Source organism: Hakea prostrata, chromosome 2, assembly GCF_041222555.1.
Source record: "Hakea prostrata isolate BN-2017 chromosome 2, UWA_Hpros_2, whole genome shotgun sequence".
Lineage (NCBI taxonomy): Eukaryota > Viridiplantae > Streptophyta > Magnoliopsida > Proteales > Proteaceae > Hakea > Hakea prostrata.
In genome coordinates this window covers 60961663-60988590 of record NC_142601.1, presented here as the reverse complement: position 1 = coordinate 60988590, position 26928 = coordinate 60961663, and the positions used below count along the sequence as shown (strand labels likewise).

The 26928-nt window shown below is 36.6% G+C and overlaps 4 protein-coding genes across 6 annotated transcripts in view; 1 reads left to right on the top strand and 3 right to left on the bottom strand.

Annotated features, from left to right (window-relative positions):
• LOC149025428 (uncharacterized) overlaps window positions 1-12588 on the top strand; it is a 28338-nt gene extending 15750 nt beyond the window's left edge. For all 3 annotated transcript variants that reach the window (XM_089145659.1, XM_089145658.1, XM_089145660.1), the window contains 9 exons: window positions 4345-5891; window positions 6205-6253; window positions 10013-10443; window positions 10540-10588; window positions 10726-10851; window positions 11283-11387; window positions 11506-11597; window positions 11703-11856; window positions 12011-12588. In XM_089145659.1, the coding sequence (XP_089001785.1) occupies window positions 4345-5891; window positions 6205-6253; window positions 10013-10443; window positions 10540-10588; window positions 10726-10851; window positions 11283-11387; window positions 11506-11597; window positions 11703-11856; window positions 12011-12346 (2889 nt within the window). In that variant the 3' untranslated portion in view covers window positions 12347-12588. The remainder of the gene's footprint in view (window positions 1-4344; window positions 5892-6204; window positions 6254-10012; window positions 10444-10539; window positions 10589-10725; window positions 10852-11282; window positions 11388-11505; window positions 11598-11702; window positions 11857-12010) is intronic.
• Window positions 12589-14187: 1599 nt separating this feature from the next.
• LOC149025427 (GDSL esterase/lipase At4g01130-like) lies at window positions 14188-16015 on the bottom strand. The gene is made up of 5 exons (XM_089143123.1): window positions 15536-16015; window positions 15240-15443; window positions 14992-15164; window positions 14601-14874; window positions 14188-14451 (listed from the first exon to the last, which is right to left on the bottom strand). Exons 1-5 carry the CDS (start codon window positions 15834-15836, stop codon window positions 14228-14230), a joined length of 1176 nt encoding a protein of 391 aa, XP_088999249.1. The 5' UTR covers window positions 15837-16015; the 3' UTR covers window positions 14188-14227.
• Window positions 16016-19280: 3265 nt separating this feature from the next.
• Window positions 19281-21048, bottom strand: LOC149025426 (GDSL esterase/lipase At4g01130-like). Its single transcript, XM_089143122.1, has 5 exons — window positions 20710-21048; window positions 20414-20617; window positions 20166-20338; window positions 19775-20048; window positions 19281-19625 (listed from the first exon to the last, which is right to left on the bottom strand). The coding sequence occupies exons 1-5, from the start codon at window positions 21008-21010 to the stop codon at window positions 19402-19404; spliced, it is 1176 nt and encodes a 391-aa protein (XP_088999248.1). The 5' UTR covers window positions 21011-21048; the 3' UTR covers window positions 19281-19401.
• Window positions 21049-22416: 1368 nt separating this feature from the next.
• LOC149025425 (non-specific lipid transfer protein GPI-anchored 9-like) lies at window positions 22417-23244 on the bottom strand. Its single transcript, XM_089143573.1, has 3 exons — window positions 22911-23244; window positions 22692-22757; window positions 22417-22526 (listed from the first exon to the last, which is right to left on the bottom strand). Exons 1-3 carry the CDS (start codon window positions 23242-23244, stop codon window positions 22417-22419), a joined length of 510 nt encoding a protein of 169 aa, XP_088999699.1.
• Window positions 23245-26928: the final 3684 nt, after the last annotated feature.

Sequence of the window (26928 nt, the reverse complement as noted above, 5' to 3'; positions counted from 1 at the left end):
GTGAAGTTTAATCATGAATGACTGATGCAGATCCAGCACTGAATTGGTCTATTTTCCTTTGAAATCAACCTAGGGTTGATAGATATAGGTGTTGGGCCTTTATTTAGTACTTTTGTGTGGTCATGGGCCTATTCTATGGTCTCAAAAGTTTAGCCTTTAGGTCAAGTACGAAAATAGTTTAATTAACTGCTTTAATTAATGGAAATTCTGCCCAACTTAAGTTATAAGGGCAGAACAGTCCAGTCCATATGTTTTATTTCTGTTAAGAGTCTTTGTCAGCCAAGGCTAGTTAGTTTCTATTTTTCATAGTTTAAATCATTTTCTAAGTCCTATAGCTAAGTCCTAATTTTAATAGGACTTATTAAAGGCTATAAATAGCCACCCATTGATTAGATTAGGGAACTGAGTTGAATGTTGAATAAAAGCTTTTCCTTGAGGACTTTGTGTGTGTTTTAGTTTGGTTCTATCAATTAGTTTGAAGACTCAAGCACTAAGTGTTTTGGTTCTGTCAATTATTTTGAAGATCCAATCATGCGGTCTGATTCTGTCAATTAGTTTGAAGATCCAATCACTCAATCATGAGGGTCTGATTGTCATTAAGTTTGAAGAATCAACCGTAGGAAGATTCTAAGTGGAGTCCAGAGCAGATCCTTAACAGTGGCTGTAGGAGGCAGCTTTCAACCACCATCAACAACAGCATTCCGCCTCATCCAGGCTCCATTCAAGTTCCAAACCAGGTGCTCTTTGAAGCTCTCATGAATCCCTTTCCCTTACCACATCTTTTTCCACTTTCTTGAATTTTTGGACTTCTCTAGAGGCCCCAGATTCAAGGTTAGATATAATCCAATCTAGCCGTTAGATCTGTTCCAAATTTTAGAAACCTCATCCTGCCAGAGTTGCCAGACCTTATTCCTTTCCAATTTCAGCCCTAACGGGCCAACCATACCCTAGATCTGCCCATTGTTGTTATCGTACTTTATTTCCCCTCCAAAATCAAGAAGCCCAATATCTCCCAAACTACCCATCCAAAATCAGTAAAACTTGAAGAGATTATTCTAAGGAACAAAATGTAAGTTTCTTTCAAGTTTTATCCTATGCTGCTAAGTTTTCGTCCCATCTCAAATCTATCCCATATCAAGGAATTTATCAACCTCCCATGGGATGGGCTAAAGTATCCTTGAAACCCTACGTATCCTTTTTAATCACAAAGTTCTAACTTAAGTACTTAACTACCAAAATTTCAAGAAACCCTTTCTTGGTCCCGTATGAGTTGGTTCTTTCAAAAAGGATCTTGGAAGAAGTAGCCCTCAATCCTCATTGAATTGTGGCTGCATCAATGACCCAACCCTAGACAATATCTTAAGCATGACCAGTAAATTTCAGATTGAAGTAACAAATCACTGCAGCCAATCGTAACTAAATCTCATATGGCTGAAAATAAATCTCAAGATTCCAGAATAGGCTTGAAGGAGTTTCCGAGGCTTAGTTCTTCCAACTGAGTAGCCTTATCTGTATCCTCAAATGTTGATTTTCAATTGCTGGACAGAGTAGGAGATCAATCACCTTGTTCAGCAGCAGATTTACTGTTTCGAATACTCTTCAGATAACATCAGGATCACATGCAGAGATCAATTGAAAAATTAAACAGAAAATTGAAAAGGTAGAAAAGAATGGTCAAAATTATATTGAACCTCTTATTTCTCTTCCTTGGGTTTTTCACCCCCCTCATAGCATGGGGCTTCACTTTCTTTTTTGCCAAACTCAGACATGGCTTGTTTTGACGATTTCTCTTGTTTTAAGCCAATCAATTACATTCATTGACCAAAAAAAAATCAATTACATTCTAAATAATTTCTATAAACAAGTAAAACTCTTTATATCATTGGGATTTCCTAAGTTGTCTTTTAACTCTTCTCACATCAAATGACTGAGGTTATACCTAAATTGAAGCATTGGTCCTTTGAAGTCTTCCATGTAATAGCTTAAAAACTCCCAAATCCTGGGACTAGTGAACCTGTTAATTCTTCGTCCATATCCTCCAGGTGTTGGCCATGGGGCCCAATATCTGAAAAATATCTCCTAAAAATTGTCTCCATGCAAGGCTGCAACTCTCCTGATTATCTCCATATAAACAGCAGCCTACCTCCTAATGTATCTCCATGCCTAAGTGGGTATGGGGCCAACAATTTTAATATAATCTCCCCAGTAATGTGTTTGTGCTGATTTCTTATAAATACCCAGTGATCTGCATCAGCTCTCCCCAGCTTTAGAGAGAGAGAGGGGGAATGGAAAAAAAACCACTCTTCCATGAGTTTGGTAGAGATCTTGAATCAGACTTGTCCAACCAGAAACCGTCAACTCTGTCTGCTGTCCTTGTAAGTTGGCTTTGGTACCAAATAATGTTAGGATTCACACCAATGCCAGGCAGGATCTTCAACATGAAATCACAGACTCAAGTATCGATTTCATCAACCAATCTTAAGCAAATCTGATATGGCAGAACTTAAGTTAATGTTTTATAATTCCAGAAAAGAATTTAAGTTGCTTCAGAGGCTCAGATCTTCCAATCAACTAGTCTTCCTAAGCTGCAGAATTTCATCCTCAAAAGTTGATGTTTTGATTGCTGAACAGAATAGGAGATGAGTCACCCTTTTCAGTAGCAGATTTACTCCTTTGAATAATCTTCAGGCCACCAACAGATCTCCTCACAGAGATTGGTTGGAAATGAACATAAAATAGAGAAGATAGAAAAGGATAGGATAAATTGGTTGAATCTCTCAGTCTCTCTTTTGGGGCTCTCTTAGTATAGGCATCTCACAACCATTAATGGTTAACTAGAATCTTTTCAAACTCACTTGATTTTTTTGAGTTTGAAAACTCAAGTCTCAGAGGCCATCTTGTTGGTCCAAAAAGCTGAGTTGGACCATGATCTCACTGAATTGGGATAATCTTTGTGCTTATTGCAGCCTTTCTTCTTATTTGTAAATCAATCAATTACACCCTAAACAATTTATAGAAACAAATAAAACTCCAAATACTAATTGGAAATTATTTGCTAAATTGTCCAACTCTAATTTCATTAAAAGAATATTGAAATGAAACCTAAATTGAAACAAACATCTATCCTAATAAGTCCTCTACACATGGCTTGGAAACTCCCCAAAATCTAGGATAGTAAAGCTGTCAATTCTTATCCATATCCTCCTCCGACCTCCATGTATTGGCCATGTGACTCTTGAAATTTGAAAATAATATCCTAAAAATCGTCTCCACAAGGCTGAAATTCTCCAGAATTTCTTTAGACAAATAGCAGCTTGGCACCCTAATATATCTCCACATGAGGTGGCTATTGGGCCCACCAAATTGAAGTAAAATCTCTCAATTATGTTGGGTCGAGGAAGATAGGAGGGGACATGGTGTGGAAGAGGCTAGGTAGGTTCTTTCTCATTCCCATCAAAAGCCCATTATCTACATCAAGACATCGACGTGGCCTCCCATGTCTTGTTATTTGCATGAGATCATGTGCATGGCTAATTATTTGGTACACTATATTATTTTTGCATATGCTTATTTTTATTTTATTTGATTTCTCTTGTTTTGTGATAGTACTTTATTTTTTGAGGTTGAAATTTTGTTTGTGGTTGGATATAGGCCTACCTGTGTAGTTTTGTTTTGGTCAGTCTTGGGTTGTTGTTTTTAATTCTTTTTTTAAGAATATTCTGGTTTCAGTTCTCTGGGATTATCGTTTAGAAGTTGAAGTTGATTTTGGGTACTAACCTGAACCTCATCACTTATACTTGGGATTTGTATTTTTGGGGCCTAATGCTATAATTATGCTTGATTGTCGTGTCATCTGGAGTCCATTATCATATTTTCCAGCATATCATATCCTATAAAAAGCGTCACAAAATGTTGGGATTGGGATTTTAAGATGTCTTAGGAAATGAGAGAGGTAGAGGAGGAGTTGACTGAAATAGAATTTGATGGGGGTAGATTTTATAATAGTGGTGTTAAAGATTGAGTGCTTTTCAGCTCAAGCATGAAACAACTTAAGGATATTGAGGTAGGGGAGGAAAAGTTGGACAGGAGAAGTGAAGGTGGAGGGAGGGAGGAGTTCAGTAGGGGGACAGAGTGAGCACATCATTGTTTATTTTCTATCCTGTAGTTTTAAGTAGGACTCCCTTTTTATTTTTTTAATCTTTTTGAGCAGCTGCATTATGAACTCATTTTTGCTCTAAAGCTTGCATTTCATAAATTTCTTGTTGTTACCTGAGATCAGTTTTGAAGAGAGATTTTTCATGTCCATTCCTTTTCAAAGCTTGCTTTTTGTGGCATGTTCTACAGGGGATTTTCATGGGCTGGTCGGATTTGTCCTTTTCTGAAAAAGGGAATGGTGGATATGAGACAAAGGATGAACTGTCCTCTCAGAGGAAAAATTATGCTGATGGAGTTTCCAATTTAGGTGCTGCTGAAGTTGCAGAGAGTTTGATGGTAGATTCTAGTATTCTTCCGTCCTCATCCCAAATTGCAAGCCACTGTGAATCTGAAGCTTCTGGACATTGCAACAATCTAGAAAGTCTAGCACATGACCAGATGATGACATGTGATGTCAATGGCCGTTTTGTTGGATTGAGAAAAGTGAATGCAGTCATTCGTTATCTGCCTCAGCATCCAACTTTGCCACTTTTGCATTCTAAAATAAAGGTTGAATATCCTGATAATGACCTAAACAGTCCAGAAAGAAATTGTATTGATAGCCATGTTTGGAGAGCTTCAGAAAATGCCACTGAAGTTCCAAAGAATTCAAGTAAAGTCAAGGGTGATCTTTTGAGACCTCAACATGTGAGTACATATGAACAGAACCTCCCCCGTTGTCCAACATTGTCAACTTTTTCAATGAAGGTCATGGTTGAAAATTGTGAAAATGACGGAGATGGTACTGGTGGCCAAGTTGATAGAATTCCTAGATTGAATACTTCTGAAGTTCTGAAGTCTGGAGTTTCACTGAATTCTTGTACAGTCCCTCGGCATTCAAGAAATACCTGGGCCTGTGAATTTGGGGATTTACCTGATGGTCACAGTGGAAAAGGGACACAATCAAATGGAAGCATTCATTCTAATGAGATGATTACTCATGATGGTAATGGTGATCTTGTTAGATGTGAAAATGTGGATCTCAACAAAACTCTACTTCCAACTGTTTCAAAACTTCCCATTAAAGTGAAGGTTGAAAATTCTGATGATGGTTTGATGAGACAATATGAAGGTTCTATTAGTGGGCACTGTGATAAGGGTCTAAATCTAGATTCTGCTAAAGTTTCAAGGGTTGGAAATGGAATTACTGTAGATTCTTGTATGGTTACAATGTGTTCTCAAAATGCCAACAGTTGCCAATGTAAAGGCTTGTCTGGTGATTGTAGCAGGCCAGGAACTGCAGCAAATGGCAATATTTGCTTAAATCAGATGACTTCGTGTGAAGCCAAAAGGGATTTTGTTAGGCTTGGAGAAGTGGATATGAACAATAATAATCTGTACCAATTTCCAGCTTTGACTAGCTTTCCTGTCAAAGTGAAGGCTGAATATTTTGATAACAAGCTGATGGGTCCACATGAAGAAGGTAGTAGTGACCATGTTCATGGAGATCCTGAGCTAAATGTCAATGTATGTGTTAGTGATCTGCAAAAATATCCAGCTTTACCAACTTCTCATGTCAAAGTAAAGGTTGAAGGTTCTGATAATGAATTAGGGCGTCAATGCGGAGAGAGTCTAAGTGGCTTTTTTGGCATGGATCCACGAGCAGTAAAGGTGAAAACTGAAATGAATGGAGCAGTGTGTACTGATGACCTTGACCATATTCTATTGAAAGACAGGTGCAATATGCTTTTGTCAAGGTACAATTCTCTCTTCAATGATTTAAAATTGCTCCCAGTGATGACAGATCTGTTCCAATGTGTTAAACTTATTAGAAAAGGGGATTGTATTACCTCATTGTCGAGGTGACATAAAGGTGGCTTTACCTAAATTGGTGCCTTGGTTGCCTAGGTGGCTATGGGTGCTTTGTCGGTGTCACATTAAAAACTTGACCCTCTTAGTAGTCTTGGTTTTGCCTAGGTGCCATGATGACGATGTTTACCATTGTAGTCTGTACATGTAACTGTGATGATGGATGCTTTTTTGAATAATTTGTTTATTTCTTTTCTGTAGGCACTCTGTAGCAACAGTTGCAGGAGTAGATAGATCTGTCACTTTGGAGGTAATAGAAGCACATTTAGTTTAATATTGAATGATTTATATATATTTTGGATGAATAATGTAAAATGTTTGATGGATTATTATGGATTTTAATGTGTGTTGTTAGCAACTGATTAAACAACCAAGACTGTCTACTACTTTCAGCCTTTTGCTGATATTTTTAAGGGCAAAAGAAAGCCATGGTGCCAGCTTCTACTCCCAAATTGCATGCTGGCACCTGTCCCAAGATAGACCACTGTAGCAGCACCTCCTCCCTAAAATGTCAAATCTGCCCTGTCCTATTTTCGTGTTTTCGCTGATACCCCTCATTCAAGGCATGAAGCTGCACAGAGACAGTGTAGCAGACCCTCTCCCTAAAAAATTGCGCTCTGAAAATTAATCTGCATACAATATCTGGCTTTCACTTTGAATAATACTAGTATGTTTTTTCAAGAGATAGCATTTCTGGAATGTGACTTGGCCTCAGCAGGTTTTGGAGAATTTTTAATAGTTCAACTAATTCTCGGAGGAATCTTAGTATGCACTCATCTTGGATTCTAATAGTCAATAACAATCCTTTTGCATTGTATGTTAGGGTAGTGATGCAGAGGCATCAAAATGGATGTAGCCTTCTTGAGTATCAGTTGGTCAACCTTGCCATAAAGATAGGTACCATTGGGAACCTATTGGTGCCCAAGGCAAGGCTAGACTTGTTCTTTATGTTCTGCTTCTAGGAGGATGCATAGGACCAAAAGAACCCTATAGGTCTCAATGTCTTGTACTTGTTCCTCTATAAGTCCTTCAACAAAATATAGTCCTGGTATTTGTTTATCCCACAAGATGGCTTTTTATTTATTTATTTATTATTAATTTTTTTTTCTCTCTACTGTTTTCTATTTAGACTTTGAATTGATTACTTATCTTGAGGTGGCTCACTAAAAAGCAGAGGGGGTAAAACATATCCCCTAACCCTGATAAAAAGTTAATATCTCACTGAAATTATTAAAATTTCCAACTATTGGCACTGAAAGAAGTGATTTGAGTGCTGAGAATAGGGAAGTAGCGTGCGGTCATGTGTCTTAAAACTGATAGTAACAAGCTGTGTTCGAACTTGGACCTGTGGTTACTTTTCTTGTAGTACTTAGGCAACCCCATTACGAGTGGAGGAGCTTCAAGCCAGTTTTACAACTTTCTGTTGTGAGATATATAACATGACTAACTGGTGCATGATTAGCATTGGGGCTGATCATATCTATTTCATTCTATTAATTGATTCTTCTTTTTCTTGGATTTATTAAATGGTGGGGGTGATATTGAATTAATGATTACTGAATCATGCTGTAGAGTGTAGAATTGTCTTCTCTACATCTCTTACCTGGCTCATTGACTAAAATTTTGGGTTGTAGACATGGTTTCGTGTTATGTCATTATACTCGAAGTACACCGCTCCACCTCCCCCTCTCTCTTCTTTAAAAACAAAATTTCTCTTAGATTACACTCCACCATGTATCTACAATCTAACAAACTAGCAGCTCATATGAGGCACTTTCATGCACTGCACTGTCAATCTGTCATGCTCCTGTACTGCTTAGGCATGTGTTTGTCAAATTTATTCTTTATGTGCCTTTGTCATTTTGTTGCTCTATTTGTGATGTAGCCATAGATTGAAAATATCAACTAGGGACCAATTGCATATATAGTATGAAGAGGCAAATTTGGCTTGGCTAAAATTGGATGTGAGGTCCACTTGAGGTTATGGTTAAGGTCAAAGTTAGGGTTTCTTTGTATATTTGTGATTAGTAGTTGATGGGAAGTGAAGGTTTGGGGCTTTCACAAAACTGTTATGAATGCTGAATTTCAAATTCTAGAAAATAAGGGTTTGGTTTCTGGGATTTAGAAAAAATATCTTTGGTGAAATTAAGGTTGAGTATTAGAATTTGGGGCTGGGGTTGGCATTGAGTTCTAGAAAGGCCCCTGGCCTGAGGTCTCTTTTTTTTTTTTTTTTTGGGGGGGGGGGGGGAGTTGTTTGATTTATCAACTGGACAACATTGTTGGTTGGATCTGAGATTTGAAAATTGGGTCTTCCCATGAATAACTAGGGGGAATTTTTAGGGTTTTGATTGATGGATGGGGCTGCAAGTTGGATTGTGTGTGGGGCTTGCAAGGGGATGTTGTGGTTCAAATATGGAAGGGTTCTAATGGATGGATGCAAAGTGCAAAATTACAAAAATAGAAACTTATGTATGAAAAAGGACACTTGAGCTTTATGGAGGATTAGAAGAAGAACTGGTCGGTTCTCAATAACTACTGTAGTTGCAGAAAACCCATGGCAGCAGCTTGTTTCTTGACCAATTTGATGAAAATCAAAGGTGAGTTCAAGTAATTTGAAGGAGATCTTCAATTAACTTGAAAGGCAGCGTGAGTTAAAACCTCTCTGGCACTTTCCATCTCAAGGATTCAGTTGGAGACAATCCAATCCCACAATAACGTTCTGGGTGCTTTCTCTCTGTGAGGAGTCAATTGGTTCCAGATCTATTCCACCAGAGATTTTTTCCCATACCTAACTGAGCTTTCACAATGGATGAATACAGCAGCAGGTTGCTAGTTGCAAAGCAATTTTAAGTAATAATCATGTTTCCTAATTTTATAAGACCGTTGTTCGACCATCTATGATGTACGGTGCAGAGTCTTGGGTTGTTAAAAAGAATCATATAGATAAACTCAGTGTAGCAGAAATGAGGATGCTAAGATGGATGAGTGGCAAAACTAGGATGGATAAGATAAGAAATGATCATATTAGAGTTGGTCTGGGAGTTGCTCCCATAAGTGATAAGCTTAGAGAAAGTCGTTTGAGGTGGCACGGCCATGTTCAACGGAGACCTATAAATGCCCCTGTACGGAGAAGTGATATAATCCATATTGAAGGAACTAGAAGAGCTAGGGGTAGACCTAAGATAACCTTAGGAGAAGTGGTGAGAAATGATATGTATGGCTTAGGCCTTGTATCTAGCATGGCCTCGAACATAACTGATTGGAGGGCAAGAATCCATGTAGCTGACCCCATTTAGTTGGGACAAGGCTTATTGTTATTGTTGTATTGTATTGTATCATGTTTCCTAATTGACCCTCTTACAACCTCGTATATAGACTAAAAAATACATTCTTACACTAAAAAGTAAATGCCTAACCCAATACCTAACCTATCATTTACTTAGACTGATTAGGAAACTGAAATAGACTTAAGACAACATCTTAATCCAGCACCATAAACATTGAAAATAAGGACAACTAAAATGGAATATTCATTATGCCTAAAAGAGAATCCTAATAACTTAAATTGGACCATGGCTTCAAACCAGCAAAATCTGTTCTATCATAAGTCATAAAAATAAACTGAGTATAGAAGCTAAATTCGTATTCAACCTAAGTACCCATAGCTTAGTCCATAAAATGACCTAATGCATAGAAAAGTCATGAGATCAAAGGTTTAACATGAATATAAACCCAACTGTAGACTTATCCTAAGAAAGGAGGTCCAATTTGGTGGTGAAGCTTCATTGGGCCAATGAGGCATGAGTCTGTTGCTTTGACCATTGTAGCTTTTGGAGCTTCTTGTGGTTGGCTATTGATCATGCTGATTCTGACATCATTAAATCCCCCCCCCCCCCCCCCCCGCGGTCTCTTTTTGAAAACATATGGGATTCCCCCACCAGAATGCCCTATAAACTAGCATAACTGCCTTGGTTTTTTGTGGTTAACTTTTTCATTTTATGTTTTGCAGGGTATTTCTCCTGGGGAGCCTGCTTTTCTTTTGGAGGATGGTAATCAGCATATTGCCAGAAACTTGAAGGATGATGGTCATTCTGTTGATGCACCATTGTCGATGGCTGGAAGTCCTTCTGATGGCATCAAGAAGTTCAAGATGATGAAAAATTGTTCAGCAAGTCTAGGCTTGGCTACTTTAAGTGCTGCTTCAAATTGTAAAATGCTTGCCATGGGGGATTATGATGAATTTCATCTCGAATCTTATGAGGATGAGATAGACCATATGATTCTCCAAGATCGGTTCAAGTTGCTAATATCTGGCAAGGTTTCTGAGTTAAATGACTGCAAGAGTACTTTGCCTTCCACTGGGAACCATTATTCGACAGTTTCAGAAAATTCCAAACCCAAGAACAGAAAGAATCAGCGGAGAAGAAAAAAGACTGCAACGTAAATATCTGTTCCTTTTGAGCCATTCCTTTTTCTCTTATAAGTCATGCTTTCTAATAATTAGGCTTTATCGTCTGGGCTTCAACTGAAATGCAGGGATTCAGTTGAAACAGCATTGGAGGAAGATGCTCCTGGACTTCTGCAGGTATTTATAGGGTTTCTATTTTTATGTGCATGAAAAAGATCCGAGTAACTAACCCATTTAGTTGGGGGTAAGGCTGAGTTGAATTTTATTTTGGCGTGCATATCTGGACTCAGCTTATGGAAATGTCATCTGAGCAGGTGTTAGTTGACAAAGGAATTGTAGTGGATGAAATTAAACTTTATGGGGGAATTGATGGTGAAGATATTCTTGATGATTCTTCCAATTTGGACAGCTTTGGAGAGCTTGAAGATGTGATCTCTAAGGTAGGAAACGAGTCTTTTCATTTGTGTTGCCTCTTTTCAGCCATTATATAATACCCTTTGCTAGTTTGATGTTTCATGTTAGCCATTCACACATTCTACTTTGCATACTTGCTTTTGGTTATTTACTTTAATTGTAATTCCTTCTGGACTGCCCAAGTTTTAAATTACTTGACTATGATATAAGTTATTTACCGTCTCTCGTTTTCTTTTTCTTCTTCACTGATTCTGGTTGGTAATATTTGCCTTGTTACAACTTTCTTTCTTCTTTGTTATCTGGGAGATAAAAGTCGTTATTCAATTTCAATTCATATTATAAAAAATGGCTCTAGTTTTTAAAGATGATTTAGGTGGGACATGGTTCTAATGCTCCTGATGGTGTAAATGTTTTACATCTCAATTTCTATTGATTTATTTGTCCCATCCAATTTCAGGTGTTCTCTCAGAGTTCTTCTCTGTTGAAGTGTGTATCATTTCGTTCCACTAAGGGATCAAAAGCTAGCTACTGCTTGGCTTGTTTAATATCACTTGTTGAGCAGGTTGGAAGCCTCTTCAAACTTATTATGGGTTTCAACTTATTTAGTTTTCTTGGATTCATATAAACTGTGTATGCATCATGATTTAACATTATGACAATACGTTTCTCCTTGTCCATAGACACGATATTTGCAAATCCAGAAGTGGCCTATTGAGTGGGGATGGTGCCGAGATCTTCAGTCGTTTATATTTGTCTTTGCAAGGCATAACAGGTGTAACATTTACAAGACTGGTGTCCCTTCTTAAATTTAACTTTTGTATGCTCACGATGTTGTATTTGGAAGACAATTTTTCTTATGTTAATTAACAAAATGCAGAATTGTCCTCGAGCGCCCTGAATATGGTTATGCTACATACTTCTTTGAGTTGGTGGATTCTTTACCCATCGACTGGCAGATTAAGCGATTGGTGACCGCCATGAAGCTTGTTAGCTGTAGCAGGAATACAATTATTGAGAACAAGCCACTGTTGGTAATACCTTCTAGGCTATTTGAATTTTTATCTAGTTTCTATTTTGAGTGTCAAAACTACTCTTTGTTGTAGTTTGTTTTACGATTTAAACATCATTAATGCTTGTTTTTATGTTGGAAATTTGAAATTTAATGTATTCTTCTTGTTGTCCAAGGTTGGTGATGATTTGACAGAGGGGGAAGCACGAGTACTAGAAGAATATGGTTGGACACCAAATACTGGTCTAGGTTCTATGCTCAACTATTGTGACAGAGTTGTTCATAGCAAGAAGAATGAGGACACTTCAGAGTGGAGGTCAAAAATTGGGAAGTTTCTGAAGGATGGCTATAATGGTGGGAATATTGTGTTGTCCAAACTCCCACAGAAAGCCATTGAGTACAATGGCAGTCGCAACCAAATGGTTGCAGGGTCCACCGACATTCAAAGTCCCGAAGATACAAAATTCAAGATTAGTCAAGTCCATAAAATTGTTGATTACATGGATAATTAAATCTCCCATATCTTAAAATTTGAGGGCATTCAATAACTCAATCATTAAGCTGTAGTTCAATTGAGCATTTACTTGTAAATAGTAGCATTAGATGAGACAAATAAAAGATAATTCAGGGTTAGATTAGAGTATTCAAGTTGTAGATATTCAGAGTAGTTGAGAGAAGATGAAGGTGAGGATGATTCATGATAAGGTTGACGTATGATTCTCCTTCAATTGTTGTTGTATTTGTATAATAAGATCTCCACTCTTTTCTTTTTTTTTTTTTTTTTTTGGGGGGGGGGGGGGTTTGCTTTGAAAATGTTTATTATTATTATTTCCCCCCCTTATAGTGTATATATGACCCTTCTGTTTTCATGATCAATATCTCTCTGTCATCTGTGGTGCATCATATGTTTAATACCTTTGGCTGGGGTTAGTCATTGACGTCAGGGATGAGGAGGATGTATATTACCTGGACTTGGCACTGTATATTGTGAGAATTGCAACCTACTGGAATTGGCAAAGTATCTTGGTCATCGCAAGTATGACTAGTGGTGAAGGTAATCTAGCCAGTTGCTTGAATGCCTCTTAAAGAGGAACATAGATGTTGAAGATGATGAATTTGTTAGACATCTTCGTAGATTTTTCTCTAATAGAAAGTTCATTTTCATAAGAATCAGATGTTAAAGAATTTACCGCTTTGACTTTGTGGCAGCTTAGTATGTGTTTGGTAAGAGACTAGTTCTTACGCAAAATCATTTTTAATGTTTATGTACTAAAAGACTGTTCTTTGCTTGGAAATGAGTTTTTGATAAATCTGTTTTGAAAATATTTTGAGAATACTAATAGAATAAGTTGGTGTTTGATAAACTCGTTTTAAGGTTTCAAACTTTCAATCAACGCTAAATTTATCACTTTCGTTTTTCTTCTTTGGTAAAAACATCTTTTTGTTGTTTTGCAAAAGACATTCTTCATACCACTTTTTTTAATAGTCCGTTCTTAAAGAACAGAAGAATAATATTTTAGTAAATGATTCTAACTTGTTTTTTCGTTCCCAAAGAACAGAAAAATGCCAAAAGTGTTTTTTAAGAATGTTACTAAATACTCCCGATATCTTGAGTATACATGTCAACATCATGAATGGAACAGATTCATCTTTAAAGCAGCAGTTTTGTTATTGATATAGAATAAAATGCTAAAAGTGTTTTTTAAGAATGTTACTAAATACTCCCGATATCTTGAGTATACATGTCAACATCATGAATGGAATAGATTCATCTTTAAAGCAGCAGTTTTGTTATTGATATAGAATAAATAAAATGGCTCGAACAAGTTCGGATAAATCCAGGTCGGATACACCCAGGTCGAACAGTTAAGTCAAGGTCGGTTATACAAGCGTAAAGACAGGATAACAAAGTGAATCCTAGTAGATTGATAACCGAAGACAAAGTATTCAACTGGGACTCAGTAACTCATATTTGAGTAGGACTCAATCATTAAAGTTTGTATTGCAATCCAAGTAATGTTTAGTTCGAGACGAACTCATATGTAGAAAACCTATAAAAATGTGAAGGAGTACAAGAGAAAGGTACACTGAATAGAACCATCACTATTCGAATTATTATTGTTAATTACTTTCTTGTCTTCTTCAATCGGATTCCTAACTAAATCGTCAGAGGTGAAGACTCGACCTCCATGGTCGAGCTCATTCTTGCAGGTTCATCCGGCCCAAGGGATGAACATGATTGTGTAGCAACAATTATATTTGAACCTATACAAATTGTTCTCCCCCCCCCCTCCCCTCTTTGTTCCCTTTCGCCCCCCCCCCCCGTTCTCCCCCCCCCCCCCCTCCCCTCTTTGTTCCCTTTGATGACCTGCTCAATTCCATTCCAACAGACTTCAGCCATGTATGGATCTCCAGTAGTGCATCCCTTTCATCAATTCCTCTACAAAACGTTTGTGGAAAGCATCAGTTAAATGCAAGCCATCCCAACTGACAAACTCTCTTGGGTTACTGCAAGGTTTTGCTTGAGCAGACTTCCCACATGAAATCAACGGGTTGTAGTTATAGGCACCACCTCCATAACCACAACAAGCTTTGAACTTCTCATTTCTCTGGAATCCTACATCAAGAAAATCAATAGTATAAACAAGCAAGTAAAATTATAGTTTTGTAGATACAACCAGAAGCAATAGGAGAGTACAGCCCAACAGGCAATCATCTCCAGCCTCAAGCATAGAACTTAAAATTTGGGATAGAATTATCATTTACCATAGCTTGCAGGGTTTGCAACCACATCAAAAGTGAACTTCTGGAAGTCCACTAATGTAACATGTATGTTCCTCAACTGGTCACTAAGATCATGAAGGGATTTTTCCAATTTCACATTTGCAGAATTCACAACAGCATTGCTCAGTTGATGGCATCCAAATCGATCTGTCGAATTGAATGATCCCAAAGAACCCAGAGTCAATGCTAATGGTGAACATCCAATAGCAGGAAAATTGAAGACCAAGAACTGCTTTGCTCCTTCCCTCCGAAGATCCTGAATAAGTTTTTCAAATGCATGTGTATGCTATTAAAGGAAGTTCTAATCAGAACATCAATGGGGTTTGTGAAATATCAAACAAGTGCTAAATTTTAGGTAAGTAACAACTCATACTTGTATGGCTGTGGTGATTCCTGATATTACCAAAGGAACTGTCTTCTGTTTTATTTCTGTAAGGTTCAGATTGTCCCTAAAAATAGCTCTGAGGAAGTCATTTGTGCCAATAAATATCACATAAAGTCCATTGTTGAATGCCTTCATTGGTGGAACAGGAGAAACTGCACATCCTGCTTGATGGGGCCCTTAAATCAATTAAGAGATAGAAAGACAAACAGAGAACATACAGGTAAGGAATTTCTTACTGGTTTTAAGTTTGGCATTTAAGGTTTTGAAGACCTTGCGCTTGAAACTAAGGAATTGATCAGTCTGTAAGGAAAGGAAGAAAGGCACTGGATCAGTGATTTTCTGAGCTGTTGCACCACCCACTGCAAAATTGATGCCATGCGTGTAGTTGGGAGCAATATTGCTGAAATACGGTTGAAGAAATGGCAATCCCCATTTAGAAGCTGTAATTAAAGGGGGCAATTCATAAACCATCTTCTAATCAATTTTTGTAAAGCATTAGAAATTCAGGACTACTTGAGGATTGGTTTCTTACCCAAGAAATCTATGATCAAACGACCATCTGAGAATCGCCCAGAAGGAGCATGGAAGAAGGTAGAACCATATGGAGACTTATCGGCATCATAATATGATGGAAAAGCTTCAACTGCATTTCCAGTATCACTCAATGAATCTCCAAAGACAAAGATAGAAGGAGGAGGACCACTTGAGAACAACTTGTCCACTGTAAAGCTCACAGTGCTCTCGCAGAAAAGGAAAGTTGTGGCTAAGAAAAATAACATGAGATGACGAATCAAGTCTGCCATAGCCTTGGTGTCATGAAATTTCAATTCCATCTTCTTACAGATTTATGTTGGTGGATGGATGGATGGGTAATGGGTACTTGTCTTCTTGCCTGACTTCAAATGAAGAATTTCAAATTTTCATATTATCTGGTTTTAACATAAATCCTCATTTTTCTCTGTGATTTCTGGTTGAAGAGGTAATGAGAAGCCCGCGCGCAAGGGGAGTGGAGTTGCACCTCAACCCGAACTGCTGAGTTACACCTCAACCAAAGTGCTTATCTGCCATGTGTCTTCCGTCTTTCTGGAAAATACAAAAGTGATCCATCAAATCGGATTATGACCACGTGGTGGTGGCCCAGTGTTATCAGGTAGTGTGGTATACTGGTAGTCCTATGTTTCGTGTTTGATTTCTCTTTGCTTTTTTGTTTTTTATACTGGATTGTTGTGTGCTTTTTAACTTGGACATGGAATTCGCTACTGGCTTCTGGGAACTATACTAAGCCTCTGGTAGGACTATATTGATGGAACCAGTGAGGTTACAAGCTAATACTTATTAGGCGTGAGAAGGATGATTTTTCATCATTTCTCTAATTGTCTCTAATTTGAATTCTTTCCATATCATTTCATTCTCTCATTTGAATTCTTTTCATATCATTTCATCTTTTCATTTGAATTCTTTCCATTCATCACTCTTTCATTTGAATTCCTTCCATTTATCATTATTTACATTTGAATTCTTTCCAAACCATTTCATCCTTCCATTTCATCAAATCTTAATTTGGCTTTGGCTTGATTAGGTTTCTCTATTAACATTTCCATACAAATATTTCCATGTATTATATTTACATACAAACATTTCTATGTATTGTATTTTTATGTTTTATATCTTTCTTTTATTGTTCATAATTATCTAGCAGCATGGGATGTATGCTGCCTATATATTTGAGGTTTTCTCATATGAAATCATTCAACTATTTTTCCCATTGAGATTGTTTCTTAATAAATATTTGCATAGGTCGAACTCAAAAATTTAAACATTGTGTAACAGGGGCACATGATTGTCACTATTGCATCCCCTCTTAAGATACCAAAAGAAGAAAAAAAAAATTGGATTATGAAAACCAAGTGCTAAAATTGAATAATGAACTGTTCAGTCATGAAATCAAAGTTAAAAAACTTCATTTGGTTTTCTAAACTACATGATTGCCCATAAAAAGAATTATATAATTTTTACTAAATTTTAATGCCACGAGAATCACTTCTTTTGGCTGGCAGCGATGAAGGTAGGTTTCTGTCAGCTTGCCTAATTCCCCAGCCTCGCCTAATCTCCATGCCACTACTCGAAGGACATATTTGCCCCTCCAAGAAATAGTAATACCATATGTACACAAAACCTCACTCTAGATCATTTTTTTTTTCTTTTTCAAATTAAAAGGTGATTTTATATATATTTAGGTCGGGGGATTATTATATATGCTATCAGAGAGAGTCAAACTCATGATCAATTCACTAAGAAGCATTGATCATTGCCAGCAAGGCCAACTCTTTGATGGTAAAACAACCAACCTTGTATGCACAGGTTCATATCATACAGTGGTCGCCCTTCTTGATTTTTTTGAAATTTCCCTCCCCTTTTCAATTTTTTGGAAGTTACCTTTTAGCCCTCTTTCCTTCCGTCTATGAAATACCAGTACTTGAACCCTTTCCTTCTAATTTTTTGAAATTTCCTCCTTTTTTTTTTTCTTCCTTTAAAATATTTTTAGAACAATATTAGAATAAGTTGGTATTTGATAAACTCGTTCTAAGGTTTCAATCGGGACTAATTTTATCACTTCTGTTTTTGTTCTTTGGTAAAAACGTTTTTTTATTGTACTGGCAAAAGGCGTTCATCGACCACTTTTCTAACCGGTCAGTTCTTAAAAAACAAAAGAACAAACCATTTTAATAAATGCTTCTAACATGTTCTTCCATTCCCAATGAACAAAAAAAATACTAATAACGTTTTCTTAGAACGTTATCAAATGCACCCGATATCTTGAGTATACATATCAACGTCATGAATGGAAAAGATTCATCTTTAGAGCTGCAGTTTTATTTTATTTGAACTCATACATATTGGTCTGCCCCCTTCCCCTCTTTTAGGGGTGTCAACGGTGCGGTTTCAGGCTGAAAAGCATTTAGCCCAAATACGACCAATTAGCAAAATAACGGTTTCGGGCCGGTTTCGGTTTGGTGCGGTTTGGGTTTGGGCTAACTAACGGTTTAGATTCAGGCTGACTAACGGTTTATGGTGTGTAAGAAAAAAAAACAAGAAGAAACAATTGAACATCCTACAACAAAAGCGAAAATTATATGGAAAACAAAGTTGCTATTGGTCAATTTCGATTAAAAAAAACCCACCCATTCTATAGAAAACAAGAACCTAGATATTAAGTAGTAAAATGACTATTTAATCTTTAAATTCATGCTTAACTTTTTTAATTGTTTATACCAACTACCTAATGGTAATATAATGATTCAAATACTATTTAATGTAAAATTACAAAACGGGTTATAACGGGTTGCGGTTCAGTTTCAGGTTGGTGCGGGCTCCACAACCCTCAGCCCAATTACGGCCCATTAAGGTTTGGTTCGGGCCGGTTCGAGCTATAAATTGACACCCCTACCCTCTTTGTTTATTCTCTTTTATCAGTAAGAAAAACACTTATTTTCAAGGGATAATTACTATTGCCCCCTTGTACTTTGGTTTTATTACTAATCAAACCTCTTTCTTTATGAAATTACTGTTGCCCCCTCACTTCTAACGGTGTTAAGTGGTTGTTAACATCAAATATGTAATGTCTATTTTGCCCTTCACTAAAATTAAGAAGTTAAAAAATATGACATTACCTTCATTTTTAGAAACTATATTCAATGGCAATTATATCCTTCAAATCTTATATTTTAAAATAAATTTTGGCTTGGTTGGGACACACATTGTACAATGGTTAGCATATATTAGGAGATTTTCAATTTTCAACTTTGAATAACATTTGATATTTCCTAATATTTTAGTTTCTATTTTAAGTTTTATTTAATCACATATTTCCTTTATTCAGCAAATTCTTTTTAGAGAAGAAAAATCAAGTCTTTTCTTTATTCGGTAGTTTCTATTTAGAAAAGAATAATTAATTTAAAGTTAAATTTTCTCCATAGTTAATTAATGATAGTATTATAACTTGCAAAAGAGTAAATAAGTAAAGAGATAATTGTAGAGTTATTTTTGGGTTTTTGAAAAATATATAGATGCCACATCATCAGTAAACTAACTGAGCTTAACGGAAAGGGGCATTACTAATTTTAGACAAAGTTAAATGTTAGATAAGCAATTTTAAAAAGTAGAGGAGATAAAGTAGTAATAAAATCAGAGTACAAGGGGACAACAGTAATTATTCCTATTTTCAAATGTAATCAACTCTTTTTATTTATTTATCTATTTATTTATTTAGAGGGTGGAAGATTATTACATATACCATAGGGAGAGTCAAATCCATGATGTGCACACTAAGAGGTGTGTTGATCATTACCAATTGGGCAACACTTTGATGACCTCTGCTCAATTCCATTCCAGCAGACTTCAGCCATGTATGGATCTCCAGTAGTGCATCCCTTTCATCAATTCCTCTACAAAACGTTTGTGGAAAGCATCAGTTAAATGCAAGCCATCCCAACTGATAAACTCTCTTGGGTTATTGCAAGGTTTTGCTTGTGCAGACTTCCCACATGAAATCAACGGGTTGTAGTTATAGGCACCACCTCCATAACCACAACAAGCTTTGAACTTCTCATTTCTCTGGAATCCTACATCAAGAAAATCAATAGTATAAACAAGCAAGTAAAATTATAGTTTTGTAGATACAACCAGAAGTAATAGGAAAGTACAGCCCAGCAGGCAACCATCTCCAGCCTCAAGCTTAGAAGTTCAAATTTGGGAAAGAATTATCATTTACCATAGCTTTCAGGGTTTGCAAACACATCAAAAGTAAACTTCTGTAAGTCCAGTAATGTAATATGTATGTCCCTCAACTGGTCACTAATATCATGAAGGGATTTTTCCAAGTTCTCATTTGCAGAATTCACAACAGTACTGCTCAGTTGATGGCATCCAAATCGATCTGTCGAATTGAATGATTCCAAAGAACCCAGAGTTAATGCTAATGGTGAACATCCAATAGCAGGAAAATTGAAGACCAAGAATTGCTTTGCTCCTTCCTTCCGAAGATCCTGAATAAGTTTTTCAAATTCACGTTTATGCTATTGAAGGAAGTTCTAATCAGAACATCAATGGGGTTTGTGAAATATCAAACAAGTGCTAAATTTTAGGTAAGTAACAACTCATACTTGTATGGCTGTGGTGATTCCTGATATTACCAAAGGAACTGTCTTCTGTTTTATTTCTGTAAGGTTCAGATTGTCCCTAAAAATAGCTCTGAGGAAGTCATTTGCGCCAATAAATATCACATAAAGTCCATTGTTGAATGCCTTCATTGGTGGAACAGGAGAAACTGCACATCCTGCTTGATGGGGCCCTTAAATCAATTAAGAGATAGAAAGACAAACAGAGAACATACAGGTAAGGAATTTCTTACTGGTTTTATGTTTGGCATTTAAGGTTTTGAAGACCTTGCGCTTGAAACTAAGGAATTGATCAGTCTGTAAGGAAAGGAAGAAAGGCACTGGATCAGTGATTTTCTGAGCTGTTGCACCACCCACTGCAAAATTGATGCCATGCGTGTAGTTGGGAGCAATATTGCTGAAATACGGTTGAAGAAATGGCAATCCCCATTTAGAAGCTGTAATTAAAGGGGGCAATTCATAAACCATCTTCTAATCAATTTTTGTAAAGCATTAGAAATTCAGGACTACTTGAGGATTGGTTTCTTACCCAAGAAATCTATGATCAAACGACCATCTGAGAATCGCCCAGAAGGAGCATGGAAGAAGGTAGAACCATATGGAGACTTATCGGCATCATAATATGATGGAAAAGCTTCAACTGCATTTCCAGTATCACTCAATGAATCTCCAAAGACAAAGATAGAAGAAGGAGGACCACTTGAGAACAACTTGTCCACTTTAAAGCTCACAGTGCTCTTGCAGAAAAGGGAAGTGGTGGCTAAGAAAAATAACATGAGGCGATGAATCAAGTCTGCCATAGCCTTAGTGTCATGAAATTTCAATTCCATCCTCTTACGGATTTAAGTTGGTCAATGGATGCGTAATGGGTACTAGTACCAAAAAAATAATCGTAAATAATACTGTGTGGGGCCATGTGAATAGTATTTGTGTAGGACCTACATAAAAATAACAAAATAAATAATCACGGAAGAAATACAAACACAATAATACATAATACACATGGTTCAGCTTTATCTATATATGAAAAACCGAATTGTTCAGTCATGAATTCAAAGTTACAAGACTCTATTTGGTTTCATAATCTACATGATTGCCCATAAAAAGAATTACATAATTTTTAATGCCACGAGAATCACTTCTTTTCGCTGGCAACAAGGAAGAAAGGTTTCTGTCAGCTTACCTAATTTCCCAGCCTCGCCTAATCTCCATGCCACTACTCGAAGGACATAGTTGCCCCTCCAAGAAATAGTAATACCATATGAACACAAAACCTCACTCTAGATCATTTTTTTTTCTTCAAATTAAAAGGTGATTTTATATATATTCGGGGCGGGGGATTATTATATATGCTATCAGAGAGAGTCAAACTCATTATCACTTCACTAAGAGGCATTGATTATTGCCAATAGAGCCAACTCTTTGATGGTAAAACTACCAACCTTATATGCACAAGTTCATATCATGCAGTGGTCGCCCTTCTCGATTTTTTTGAAATTTCCCTCCCCTTTTCAATTTTTTGGAAGTTCCTTTTTAGCCCTCTTTCCTTCGGTCTATGAAATATAGCACTTGAACCCTTTCCTCCTAGTTTTTTGAAATTTCCTCCTTTTTTTTCTTCCTTTTTTTTTTTTTTTCTTTAACATTTTACTACTTGCTTTCTTTGTATGTGTGACATATCATTACCACAAAAAGTTTTAATAATAAAGACAATAGGTAAAAAAAAAAATTATTGTGTTTATGTGGTATATGAGAATTTAGCATGGATGTTAAATCTTAACTCCATTCATGATGATAGTTTTATTTCTTATCATTGTAACACCTACATTTACTAAATGAGTGAAAGTAATGTAAGGTGAAGAAGAACTTGTAACCCATGAATTTTTCCCTTTTCTAGGTTACAAGGAAAAACCCACAATGTTAAGTGTGACTTGATTCAAATTCCAATTTTAGAATTAAAATGAAAGTTAATTTTGCTCTACGGATTTGTCATGGATAATTCCTTGAACATATTCGAATTGCATTGCTCTTGGACCCGTGTTGGGATCAATAGAATCGTCCAAAAGACACCAAAGATGGTGAAATTGTATTTATTTTATTGATGAGACACTTCACCATTAGTGAGCACAGTTGTAAAAGCTCAATCTTAGGGTTCTACACAAAATAGGTTACATGTATTTGAAACCTTGAGAATTCAAAGGAAAAGATTCTCTTGAAATATGATGACCTAATGCAGTTACTATAGAGGCAAGATTAAAGCTACAAATGAGACAATCAAACCCGGTCCACCAAAAGGGATGAGCCTGTTTGCTGAGCTTTTGGTTGAATTCCCAGCAGTAGAATTCTTATCTGAAAAAAAAGTAACATGTACTTATAATTCATCAAAAAATTGAAATTTTGTGGTGTAGAGCTGTTGTCCCATCAGTTATATGAAGTAGAATTCAAACCAGAACATCACTACCATAAGATTGAAACCAATCTTTTTTTTTTCGTAAGAAAGCTTTGGAACCTCACCTGAGGAGGTTGCTGGAGCAGTACCTGTTGCAGCAGTAGTTGGTGAACTGGCAGGACCGGCTGGTGCTGAAGCAAAAGAAAAAAAAACAGAAGAATTTAAATTTGTCCCCATTTGGTTTAGTATAACAAATAAAATCACATTATATTCCACAGATCAAACAAGAAGTCTAAAATCTTGAAAAACTGAAGCCCAGATTAGAAGGGAGAAGATTTAATTGCCTTTGCACTGAGTCATGTCAATTTTGATGCCACATTCCTTGGGAAGCTTCAAAAGATCTGCCTGAGTGATGTTTAGATTCTTCAGCAACACTGCATTGTAATACATACCACAGAGACATTGTGTATCAGTTTTGATCATTGTCTGCAATGGCTCACAACATGTTGGAGCTGGGGTCGTCGATGTAGACTTCAATGACTCCTGGCATGGAAGAAGCTTAGTGAGGCAAGCCGTAGCAGGATCATTACCTATACCTCCTCCAGTACTTTGAGAGAAACCCAAGAAAACCCAGGAAGAGAAGACAATCAAGAAAGATAACAACCTAGAATATTCCATGGTTATCAAGAAATATTAATCCGATCTTGTAGTTTGCCTCTACTTATAGTTTTCTGTTAGAACTATAAAAGTGGGTTGGGTAGTTGCAGAATTCCTATATAAGGAAAGTTTCAGTTACACGCCTAAATTCTAAAAAACCCAGTTTCTTAGGCAAACAAGTGGAAAAGTGTTTCATGCAGGAGAAGAGTACGGAGAGGCAAAAAATATAATTAGGGCTAACTTGTATGTGGATGAGACGATATCGTCTTCTATCCGTTGACCCATATGACATCTATTTTTGGATGCATAGGATCTCTTATGTGGTTTTGATTTTCTCAGATTTTCTACAGTAAGGAATGATCTAAAAATAACAATCAGGAATGCTTTTGTATGGGTAATGTTAAATGATCAGAGCCGTAAATTCCCTTCTAAAGCCTTCTTTGTTGTGAGAGCCAAATTGAACCAGGGACCTAGTTCTCATCCTTCTGCTCTATCTAATATCAGAATTTAATTGGTGATTTGGTTCAGTATTGATTGTTAGTTTGAGAATCCTGAAGAAAAAGAACCTTCCTTGGCAATCTCAGTTCCATCAGAGATCAGATGATGGAATATCTTATGTGTAAGTCTGGGATTGCGTTCAACCTTTGATGAACATTGCCTGGCTGAACTTCTACTTTGTGGGCTTGAAAAGAAACAGGTTAATGGTGACTCAACAATTTTGAGTTTTCAAATTTTCTAGAAATTCAAAGTGCAATTGATACTACCATTGACGAGGCAAAGAAGTGAGGATCCAATAGGAATGTGTGTTCTTATCCCCTTCATTTCTACTGGCTCAGTTGATATATAACTGATCACCTGGTAGACCTTAGTTCTCGGCACAAATGATATGGAAGCTATAGTGTAGTGCAGAGGATAACAGCACTCAAAATGAAAATGTATTCACATGAACACCAAATCTGAAAAGGTTGAGAAGTTGTCATCATCATCATCAATGAAAGCGTTTTACAGAGAAAATAGGCAGAAACCAGAGGAAATCCTAATCTTTTCTCTTTAGTGGGTCTCTCTAGTGTTTCTCAATTGGTTCTGACACGTCTCTCTGTCATCTTTTCAAAGAAAAAAATAAATTAAATGTGGTTTGGTAGTGACTCAACAAACTCATGCTTGGTAGAGACCCTCCCCAAACTCATGCTCAAATGTACTCCAATTATGATTCCACTATTTTTGAATCCAAATGAGAAACCAGAGTCCACAGAGTCATGAACCATGTCGGTTTAGTTCCTTTTGAACTTTTCAAACTGCAAAACGCGTTCTTAGGTGAATGGAAGTCCAGAACCTAAAACATTTTGTCAATACTCTTAAAACTATAACCTCATGCTTGGTAAGTAAGTCTTTGATTCACTGTGATGAACAGAAGATCTTTTAATCTGTGAAGGTAACTTTGAACCTCCGACGTCAAAAGGCAAGAGTTTATTAACATCAAATCATGAGGAATGCAGAGACTTTCTCTTCACCATTGGTGATGAGAAAATTCTCCATTTGAATATAGTAACAGATACCCTTTAATCTCCTTTCTACCTAATTGAAAAAATGGAGCGAAAGAACTGGAAGTGGGGGACCCAAAATCCACTAAACAGACCAATGGAGTACAAGTACTGAATGACATAGCCGACCTATATATCATTGCAGAACCGCCCAACTGATACTATCTCAGATTCTCAATACATGGCAATCACTTATCTCTCTCCCCTTCCCCACCCCACCCTACCCCAAAGTCCCAACTGTTCCCCTCCCTACCCCAAGTACCCAACCCTGTCAAAAGTGCTTGTCACCCTATGACAAAATGCCATTTCCTCCCTGAAAAAGAGGCAGAGAGATTGAAGAATCTTTAATAAATAATGGAAACAAAATTTAAAAAAACCTTAGCTAGAAAGGCTCCAATGGGTACTTAACAAATCCTAAAATGAGTTCACTGTACCACTACCTATCTTCTGCTTGCTTGTTTAAAGCTCTCTACACACTTCCATGGAAACAATGATTGTAAAGGAACACCAAACCTCACAAAATCCTTCCCCTTTACCTTTTCAAGGACACAAGTTCATTAGATAACTAATTCTTTTAGCCCTTTTATTATATCAATATCCAGAGTTGGTGATGTCTGGTGATGCATGTCTGAGTCTTTTTTCTCTCTGAATGACTTGGTCGTGTCTCTACCACCTTGAGCTGTTGAGCACCACCGACCTGATAGTTGAACTGTAGAGGGTTCCTCTCCTTGTGACTTTGTTTTCTTTATCTGAGGTGGGCTAAGGTCTTCTTCTATGTACTAATCTTATACGCGTGTGTGTTCATAGAGATGAGGAAAAATGGGTGGCGAAGACTTTCTGTTCATCTAATAAAGTTTGTAGAGAAGTGTGGGTGGATTGTGGAACCCACATTCAGACCTTTAAGGATCAAAAGGAACACCAGTGCGTTCGTTATCCTGTGTTGGGCTGTTCATCCTTCAATTAATTCTACTCCAGCCATCTTCTCGCTCTCTCTGTTGGATCAGTAAGTTTTATATCTATTATATTGTAACATAATGATGGTGACAGGTATCTTCAGACACTTGGTGGCTTCTTATTTACCACTTGTCACTCATTCACTCCTCTATGTACTGTGTATATTAGCATGGGCTGTTGTTTGCTGTAGCAGAAGGACGATGTGGTTAGGTGTACTCTATTGCATGATTTGGAAAGTATATCATGTATATATATATATGTGATCTTTCAAAGCATGCTTTAATACTTAATTAGGAAAAGAGTAATACATGGATTGGAGGCTATTGATGAGATGCAATAAAATATTTTCATCTATAGGAAGCAATGAGGGCATCTCTTTGCATGGCTTAGAGATTTCTCTATTTGCAATTTGGTAATAGTTTTTGATGGAAGATTATGCATTGGTTTTCATTAAGTATTATCATCTTCTCCTGATTATCATTAAATTAGTGATAAAGAATAGGGGCTCCTAGGCTCGGGAGAGACAAGTTGTGAAAGAACAGAGGTTTGAATCCAAAATCTCATTAATATTACCATCTCTGCATAGAACATTCACATTAAGTATTATTAGATGAATAAAAATGTTTTATCTTTGTACTTGAAAAAAAATATTTTTTCTGAAATAATAGAAGTAACCAAAGCATCACCCATCCATAAAAAACACATTTTTTTTTCTATTAATCTTTTGAAATTGGGGAGATGAATCTCTTGTAAATCTATCTACGAAATTTAATTTCTAATAAAAAAAAACTTTAAACTAATAGTTCTTAATTTGGTGGTTTGATCTTAACTTTTAGATTCAACCAGTTTGAATGTGAACGCATGGTGGTAGATGGTTGAAATTTTAAAACAGCCATACAAATTAATAGTCCCAAAACAATGAAAATAACGTTTACATTCTGAATTTCAAACTCAAGAAAGGAAGAAAAGAGAAAAGGAGGGTGTGTGAAAGAAAGATTTTGGAAAGACTCAAGTCAATCTAGAAGGTTTTTAAGAAAATATTCTTATTTTATTATTTATTATTTTAAAAATTAAAAAAAAATTTAATAGAGGGGGGATTAATTATGCTCTTGTCCTAAGAAGATTTAAACTCTTGACTTCATATTATAAGGTTTTGATTTTTCAAGACATTTTAATGCTAAGCATCTTTGAATGTATCGTTGAACGGTTT

Coding starts and splice junctions, on each gene's coding strand:
- LOC149025427 (XM_089143123.1), bottom strand. CDS start 15,836: ATGGAATTGAAATTTCATGACACCAAGGCTATGGCAGACTTGATTCGT. Junction 14,875..14,991: donor GAATCACCACAGCCATACAA/GTATGAGTTGTT, acceptor AAACTTATTCAG/GATCTTCGGAGGGAAGGAGC. Junction 14,452..14,600: donor TGCAAACCCTGCAAGCTATG/GTAAATGATAAT, acceptor TTCTTGATGTAG/GATTCCAGAGAAATGAGAAG.
- LOC149025426 (XM_089143122.1), bottom strand. CDS start 21,010: ATGGAATTGAAATTTCATGACACTAAGGCTATGGCAGACTTGATTCAT. Junction 20,618..20,709: donor TTTGATCATAGATTTCTTGG/GTAAGAAACCAA, acceptor CTTTAATTACAG/CTTCTAAATGGGGATTGCCA. Junction 20,049..20,165: donor GAATCACCACAGCCATACAA/GTATGAGTTGTT, acceptor AAACTTATTCAG/GATCTTCGGAAGGAAGGAGC.
- LOC149025425 (XM_089143573.1), bottom strand. CDS start 23,244: ATGGAATATTCTAGGTTGTTATCTTTCTTGATTGTCTTCTCTTCCTGG. Junction 22,758..22,910: donor TGACATGACTCAGTGCAAAG/GCAATTAAATCT, acceptor CTTTTGCTTCAG/CACCAGCCGGTCCTGCCAGT. Junction 22,527..22,691: donor TGCTCCAGCAACCTCCTCAG/GTGAGGTTCCAA, acceptor CTTTTTTTTCAG/ATAAGAATTCTACTGCTGGG.